This window comes from Pristiophorus japonicus, chromosome 20, assembly GCF_044704955.1.
Source record: "Pristiophorus japonicus isolate sPriJap1 chromosome 20, sPriJap1.hap1, whole genome shotgun sequence".
Classification (NCBI taxonomy): domain Eukaryota; kingdom Metazoa; phylum Chordata; class Chondrichthyes; family Pristiophoridae; genus Pristiophorus; species Pristiophorus japonicus.
In genome coordinates, this window is record NC_091996.1 from 27,366,378 (window position 1) to 27,375,439 (window position 9,062).

The window sequence follows — 9,062 nt, forward strand, 5'->3', positions numbered from 1 at the left end:
TTAAATGCAAAGCCAAAGGAAACTGAAAAACAAAGCTCCTCCTGATGCTAAACCGCTCAATTTACTGACAGGCAAATGGCTTCATGCTGCCACTTAATCTCATTTCTTGCATAATGCCCTCTAATTAGCATATCAAAGTGAATTAATACTTCTAGGGCATTAGCAATGGGAAAATCTGCTCTAGGCTCACAATGGCAGTTAGGAGTGAGCCAAGATGTCCTAAAAACCCAAGTAACACTTTGCATTGCAAAATCATTCATTCTGTTTACTCTACCCAAACACTTTCACTAAACAAGCATCCACCGCACTGATCTGAACAAAGCTGAAAGATTCAAATTTTATCCAGACCCACAGCTTACTTCAGCTTTGATTAAAAATATTTGCAAACAAAATCAGGAATATAAATAGAAAAAGAAAGTAATATTGACATGTAAACATGTTACTTTAAAAATATAAAGACCATATAACCATATTATCAAAGATTACATGGCAGCTAGGATTGTGCCAATCGATTAGTTTGGCAAATCAAACATTCTGTTGATTACTGGAACAATTAATCACATTTCTGGATGCATGCATTCATCATAAAAATGGTACATCTTCCTGGCTGCATGAGGATTGAATGTCTTGCACAGTAATGTGTTAACGTCACGTGGAATGAACCCCAGCTCATTTGGACTTCATTTTTCAGCCAATCCATATGCTAATTGCCACACTAACAGCTAAAGACCTAAAATACATTCCAGTGTTTGTTTTGTTGGTGCAATTAGGACTGCAACAAAACCATTATTGGTGCTTTCAAAGCTTTGGGCATCCAGTGTACCAAAGCTTTAGATGTCCCAAGTCTGAGATAGCAATATTCATCGAGAGAGGCACGATCAAGGCCAACAGAACATGAATTAGAGCAGTAATGAAGCGTCGAACTTGACATATGAGCTTTGAATGTGTGTTAAACAAACAGAACATTGAATTCTGCTACATCCCTAAACACAATGTTTACTGTGCTCCATAGAAGAGGATCAGAGTGACTGGATTAAATATGTCCACCATATTCAATGCCAAATGCGTTTCACTAAAGGCAGAAGATGGACAACAACTATCAGCTTTTTCTTGGTCTACTAAATTCTCAGTTGTCTTTTTCTTTCTTCTCTGCAGAAGTACAGGCTTCTGCATTTATTTTTCTTTACATGGGAACCCAGTCTGTTACTTTCAGGTCACTAGTGAAAGTATAAAAATGTTTTGAACATTTATTTCAGACCATGCTTAATTAAGACAGAAAATAATCCACAAATTCACTTTTACTAATGACAGTCAAAACAATAAAGTAAAAATACTAGCCTCTATAAAAAAAAATAACGCTCAATATACAGACTGGATGGAATATAATGCAAACGGAAAGTTTCATGGGAACAAGGAAAACATGCACCTTCATATTGTCAACAAATGGAACACATCCTCTACAAATACAAAAACCATTAACACCAAGCACTTTAACTCTTCCACATGGAGGGACTCAATGACTTGTTAATTAACTAAACAGTATGCAATTATTCAATTTTCAACTGATTCATTGGCATTGCAATATCAGGGATCGTTTATATTTCAGCGTCTTCAAATCAACCATTCAACAATTACATATCATTGTATTCAAAGATTGTGACACCCCGACCATAACCACTAAAATGACTGTCAAACAAGGAGATATTTCCATGAACAGATTTACAGGGACTAGCTAAATTATTTAAATGACCAAACAAAATGATTTTTGAATGTATCAAATTGATAAAGCACTGAACATTCTGAAAATGTACATAACTTTTCTGTCTTTATTTAATGCAATCCAGATATCCTAACAAATATAGTCCACAAGTAGGACAGACAATTCCTAAATTCAAAAGGAGAAGAAAATGTGAAGCATTTCTCTGTGAGATGAAACATGGCGTTTCCCATTTACTTAACCATTTCAAATTGAGACTCGCGTCTTGAGCCAGGTCGGTGCAAAAGCTGATTTCACCGATGGTCAATTTTACTTACAGTTGCAGTACAATTCCAGAAGTTATTCCATAAATCCAGAACAATTTTATATTTATCATTCATTCTGTTCAGTCGGTATATGTTGTTGGCAAACTATTTACTGATAATTTCCCACTAGTGTTTGCTATCAATTTCAACAACAACAAATAGTAGGTAGGTGCTAAATGTAGACTTTTTTGCAGCCTTAAATATCTCAGTTTTTACATGGCCAGGGGTTAACTTGTGTTGTAAAAATAACACCAACCTCAATAAAAACCATTTCATCTATTCTAAACAAGTGACCACAACAAAGAGAAAGGTAGACTAATCCATCAGCTAGCTTGAATGAACAAGCAAGCTTGGTAAAGCAATAAAAGTGAGCACTGACAGAAGTTAAAAATTTATATTAAATATTGACATAAATTATTTACCAAATTCATACTTAAAGACATGAATGGTTTATTGAACAAGAGCCAGCATGACAAGAGGTCAGCATCTAATGCATGAAAGTAGGCTTTGGCAGAGGTGTGATATTTCAACCATGCTGATCACCTTGGTAAGACAATAGCATAAAAGTAGATTGCTGTGTAAACAAACACTGCATTCTTCTCGTAGTGTAAATTCACAGCATCAAATGGGAGGGTCACTCAAATAAAACTCTCAAATAACAGAAACATGAAATTGGTTACTCAGATAGATCAGGAAGAGTAGTCCACATACAAATATGCTATCAGAGATTGTGTCAACATGGCAATCTCCAAGCTTTTTCTAAAACTTTAAAGAAAATCTGCCCCAAGTCCCATAGAACATACTATAGTTCTGTCTCCATACAAAAGATTCATTACCAGTTATTTGTAGATACGAATTTAGATTAAAGTTGCCAATATTCTAATACTCTTTACTAAGTCCCAATTTATTCCGGAGTTTATGCATACTGCCCTAATACAAACATGTCTGGTTATAAGAAACACCCAAGTATGCCTTGACTGCTATATTTATAAGAACAGGATCCCATTGTATTTGAAAATATTAATTCTAACAATCTAATACCCTGTATAGAACTTGGAGAACTATGTTATTCTTGGACATCAGTGTTGACTGCGTTAAGGAAACGAGAGAGGATATATAACAATGAATAGCGTTTCTCATTACAAGTATTATTGAACTATCTATTGGTTCCTCAGAATAATCAATATCATCTGTAATTACATAAATTTTAACATCATTATTTTAATGTCTCAGGTTCTGTTTTCCTTTTTCATTAGTTTGTACAGTCAATCAAAATTGTCTAAGAAATGAAACATTGAAGCAACCTTTGCAGAAGTCTCAAATTCAGAAATTACAACCCCCCCCCCCCCCCCTCATCCCTGGCAAAATATATTAAAAGTTCAATTTAGAAGGCAGGATTTATGCTCCTTATGTAGAAAATGCAACATAAGCAGCATCCGCCTTATCATACACACCAAGGAAAGAATTATTTCCTAACATTGCTATATTTGTATTGAACATTAGACCTTATTATAAGTGAAATATAGGACGAAGACACAAATCCATGTAATCATGTTGAAGCTTACATGTTACCATATTATACAAGAAACTAACAAAAAAAAGTATCAACATAACATGGGAGAACAAGGTTTAGAGACGACAGTGATCATTTTCTGCATCACTCTTTAGGCATAAAGAATTCAACCAGCCAAACCAGCCAAGCAGCCCTTTTACTCCCCCTGCGGACACCTCCTGCAGCCTAGGAGTTCATTAAGTTTTATGATCTTCCTCAAGTCTGTTCCGCTTATAAGCCTCTCAATGGCTACAAATCTGGTGAACCATCTAGTACACCATTAGACAGCTTCAGCAAATGAATGTCATTTACTTTTTTCACTCAAGTTGGCAGTCTATCTTAAAAGTTTATTTGACAGCTGTCCATATATTTTTTCCAGTGTAGATTATCCAGTCCTTTTACCTTTAATAGACAAGCTACCAAGATTATAGTTGAATGAATTAGCTGACACCATTTCACATTTGAAAAAAGGTCTGATTTGTTTTATGACCCAAGATCATGAGGATTATGGAGCAAAAGTACAGAAGTTAACTTTAAACCAGCTTAATATTAAAGATACTTTGAATATTATGAATTAAAAAGAAACATGACTTTCAGATTAACGAAAAGCCAAAACCAATATGTAACGATATTTTTATATTCTATATAAGGAATAAATGGTAAATATTAAAATTCTGTAGATTTACTTATGGTCAAAATTCTCTTGCTCTGCTCACAATAAAAAGCACCAAAAAATGCATCACGGAAAGAGCCATAACAAGTGAAACCTTCACAATGTTTTCATTTTAAAGCAAACATAAAGTAAGAAATATGCCAAACTGATGTTACTCACATTTCTAGTTTCCTAAAGTACATTTCAACAACTCTTATAGGGACCAGTAGAAGTACACCATTAGCATGAATTCTACAATCGAATTTCAAAGACACTAATCTCTCTGTATTGGTGGCATTGACACTGATGGAGCCCAACATACCCGTAAACTGCTTCAGTGAATTACAAGTCCATTGTTATCAAGGCCAATTCAGGGTACCAGTATGGTAATGAGGGATAACCTGATCTGATGGGTGTGGTGATACCAAAAGAAATCCTACAATAATCAAACCTGTCAATTAGACAGAGGTTTGTGTCTGCACAAGAAAGAAAATTCTCCGTCATGGAAGCAGCAGGAAAGACTCATCAAACTGCACCCTGCTGACATCTTGCACGAATCTAAACTTTTTTTGTATTCCAAAGAAAAATCTACATTTTTGTCTACCGAAGAAAGCAGATAAAGTGTTTTGGGAACTCGTGTCTAATAACATCTTTCATTTAAAACCCTAGCTTTAAACACTGCACACATTCTGATACATTCAAAATACTATCCGCTGCAACAAAAATCCAGTCTGCCATACTTCCCCGAAACATTAAACCATTTCTTTTTGTTGTGACAGAAGCCAGGTTTCCATAGGTTTTATCAGTTGTTTAAAGTGATAATTGTTAAAAATGTGATCCATAAAGAATAAAAAAAACCTTCAAGAGGAGTGGGGAAATTACTGTCTTTATGAAAAAGCCTGCTACCTTGTGGTAAAGTGAAGGAATGCATACAATCTGGTTGACTTTTTAAAATCTAGTTATATCAGATATCCTCGTTTTTGAACAGACTGTCTATGTGCACAAGATGCCTTAATAAAATCTATAAAGGTCATGTCCCACAAATACAAAGTCTTATGTTTCAAAATCGGTCCATGTATTTATAACCCCAACAATGAGTGTGAGTGGATATTTACAAGACAAATAAACCTGATGGTGCAGCTGCCGAAATGCACCTAAGAATATTGGTTCATAATTTAACTATCTAGACGAAAACAATGCTGCATTAATTGAGCAAAAAAGTAATGAATTAGCTACATAGAAGCTAGGAAGCAAGTACTGACTTTTCTGGTGCTAACTCGATATTGCTAACTCCAGTCCTGTCCCAAACATGGCATATATACTGCAAAAAAACCAAATGCCCTGCATTTATATCACGGTGATATACCACTTCCATAACAATTTGAGCAGACGTAGCATTCTAACCAATAAACAGACACAACTATAAAAGTGTAATCATTTGCTTCACTACCACCAAGTAAATGGCCAGGTTTAAAAAAAATGAAAAAATGCTCACTCTAAGTGCCTAAATAAATTGTTAGTTTACAAAACCTTAAAACACTATTTTTATCAGCCCGATGGATTTCTTGTAACAACGCCATCTGTTCACGCAGTAAATGTACCCGAGTTTTATTTAATATTTTAAGGATTACAAACATTCGGAACAGATGTGTCTGTTATTTATGTATTGCATTTATTTAAGCAATGTATTAAATGGTTTCTGCTTTAGTTATAACTTAATGGCCATTTTTTTCACTAGGACTACGCCTGGCATTTTCGCTTTCCGACGAACTTTCTTCCTGGGTTATTGGAAAAGTGTCTCCACATTTTCTGTAACTGTGCTTTCTTTTATAAAGACAAATCCAAGCAAAACTGATAAAGAAGCCTCCAGAGTAAAATCGGTTTTTATAATCCCGTTTAAATCGCGTCAGAAATGTCATCACTCGGGAAAGTATACCACACGTGTGGAAATATTTGTCATCATCTCAGATTCGGACTGATTGCTATCATCCAAGTTCTGCCAAACACTGAACCCCAACAATAAAACATCACTGCAAAGCCGACTTTCTCTTCCAGAATGTAACGCCAGACGCCTTCCGAATTGTTGTAACGCTGTATTTGATGGCAAATAGATGTTATATTTAGCTGGATAGTTATACGTGTACCCTGATCGGTTCTACCGTATTTGCAATTTCACGCAATGTGAATACTGTACCTGTGTCTAACCACCATTCTGATCATTTACAAAGATCTGAATTCTAACTATTCTAGATTTACATAGTGCTATATACCACAATAATTTAATCAACGCTGGTGGAAGAAAAATATAACCGAAAACTTGATCAGAATAGAACCAGTCTGAATCTCCACAATGATCAGCCTTCTTGCTCTGTAAAACACCGCAAGAAACGTGTTCCTCAGAACTGTTCCATCTAAGAGAGACACAAACTTTGAAGACTCTTTTTCGCCTCTACTGCTCTAGTCTTTTACTTTACGTTTGTCTTTGTTGTGCGAGCTAAACCCTCCGGTTGAATCCTGAACAACGCCTCGACAATGACATGTCTTAAGCAGCGAAAATGTCATAGAAACGTTACCGTATGCTCATTCAAAATGAGAAAAGGGTTCACGGATCCTGATGAAAATATCTAGGTGGAATGACCGCTTCTCTAACATCTAATGCAGCCCCCTTCCATCATCACTTTGCACAATAATCTCAGACTAAACGGGATACTAAGGCGTATCATAAATAAAAACTTTCAACATTAAAAACTGGTCCTGGAGTTGTAGGATATTCAACGTTTACAAAGTTAAGACGCGAAGATTCAGATCATTTTATTGTGCCTGAAATGCACAGAAAGAAGCTAAAAGCTGCAGTGGTTTAAATATTATCTTCACTATACGCGAGTTGGGACATTGTTTATATCCCGTTGAAAATCTATTGTAAGTATAATCGCCTCGACTGCACACAAACGCGAGGAAATTGAGCTGCCACCAGGATAAAAGCAGCACAGCCCCAGTCTACCATTGTGCATTCCAGGTATATTTTCTTATACTTAATATACACTGAAGCATAATGAACTACTCTGTAAAAAACTGCTTCTATGAATTTGGTTGCATTTTTACAATATTGCAGTTCTCAAAACACTGAACTCTGAATAAGCCTGTCACCAGTATCTCCGACTGAATGCAATTGCTTCAAATTACTGCAAAAAAACCATAATACATCCGCTTTCAACGTTGCAACTGCCATTCTGCCCCAGATATCGATACAATTGTCATTTTTTCTATAATCAAAAGTCCAACCGTAGTTTAGTTTGTAATGTAAAATCTTAAAACACGCTGGTACTTTTCTACTCCGCATACAGCAAAGTGCGCCAAAGGCGGCTCTATTATAGATGCCAAAGGCGATTATGTTATGGATGATATACGAGCATTTTAATGTACATTTCATTTAGCATCACCGTTATGAATTGTTAAATTTAGTGAAGCATTATTACAGTGTACAAAATGAAATAGGAGAGAAATAGAAATCAAGATGGCGGTGCACATGCCGCTGGAGTTCAGCGAGCAGAAGTATAACAGTGTGGCGATTTGTGTGTTAAAATTAATCGGAGCGGTACCTGTTTTCTCCTTTATTTCGCACAGGACGCTAAACAAGGCCGGCTTCATCCTGTGGCAATTTAACGCGTGTTTCCTGAAATATAAAAATAAGAAGTAATTAACAAGATTTATAGCACTCAAAGTCAAAAATATGGCGGCGAATTTGAGCGCTAAAGACATCAAATCAGACACAGGCAAAAAAACAAAACACACACACACACATACAACAAACAAAAAAATGTTTTGCGGGCAACCAACTTTGCTTGTGCTTCGTCCAGACTCTGGTCCGTGATGGTCATGATCTGATGGAGGATATCCCCGATGTCTTGTTTTCTTCCGTCGCCGTCTGCACCTTCGTGTCCTTGCACATGTGGAGGCAAACCCATGCCCCCCTGTACCGAGTGTCCAGCCAAGCTTACACCGGGATGAGTCTGCATCATCCTGGATTGATCGTCCATACTCTGCCGCAGCAGCAACAGAGAAGAAATAAAACTCGATCCAGGTACCACTGGAGCCGAAGAAGACAGGGGGGACAGTTGCTTTGGCTGCTTTCAATTCCTTTTTCCAAACTTGTCTATAATCTCTCTCTTCCCCCCCCCCCCCACCGCCCACCTCACTTTAACCTCCTCTTTCCCCCCCCCCCACCACACACACACACACACACAAAAATACAAAAACTATGTTTTTTTAAAAAAGGCGTGTGGTTTGGAAAAAAAATAATTTTTTTAAAAAAAGCTCATAAAAAAATTCAATAAAAACAAGATCAAGTAAAAGTAGCTGCCTCTTCAAAAGACAGAAGGGAAATAATAAAAAAAGAGGAAAGATCATAAAAAATTATTTGCACTGCCCCAGCAGTGAAAGCCCAGATCAATTTACGAGCCAACTCTTTATGTTTTGATGGCCGCTTTGGTGAGGGATTGACAGACTGCCAATGCCACTCACTCACTGCAGACGTGTCAGAGTTTAAGGGGGAAAAAAAATATATATATAAAATGCAAACTCCGCCCTCAACAGGGCGGCCCGTGACTAGGATACCAGTTACACACACACACGCCGCGAAAGCCCGGGCTCACTCACTCACTGCCCTGCACCGTTACTTAACATTTACCATTTCTGTCAAACACCTCACAAACACACACTAAAAAATCCCTCTTTCCTCTCACACACTTTGGTTTTTTCTTCTTCTTCCCAACCCCCTATTTCTCTCTCTCTCTTTCCCCCCCCACCCCCCTCCACTTCTCTATTTATTCTTAAAAG

The 9,062-nt window shown here is 36.8% G+C and overlaps 1 protein-coding gene across 5 annotated transcripts in view; it reads right to left on the minus strand.

Moving 5' to 3' along the window:
* The window catches only part of pbx3b (pre-B-cell leukemia homeobox 3b), a 180,981-nt gene extending 172,585 nt beyond the window's left edge, over nucleotides 1–8,396 (minus strand). For all 5 annotated transcript variants that reach the window (XM_070862636.1, XM_070862639.1, XM_070862637.1 and 2 more), the window contains exons 1-2: nucleotides 8,064–8,396; nucleotides 7,826–7,899 (exon numbers count right to left, since the gene is read on the minus strand). In XM_070862636.1, coding sequence (XP_070718737.1) covers nucleotides 7,826–7,899; nucleotides 8,064–8,263 — 274 coding nt within the window. In that variant the 5' untranslated portion in view covers nucleotides 8,264–8,396. The remainder of the gene's footprint in view (nucleotides 1–7,825; nucleotides 7,900–8,063) is intronic.
* Between the last annotated feature and the right edge of the window lie 666 nt (nucleotides 8,397–9,062).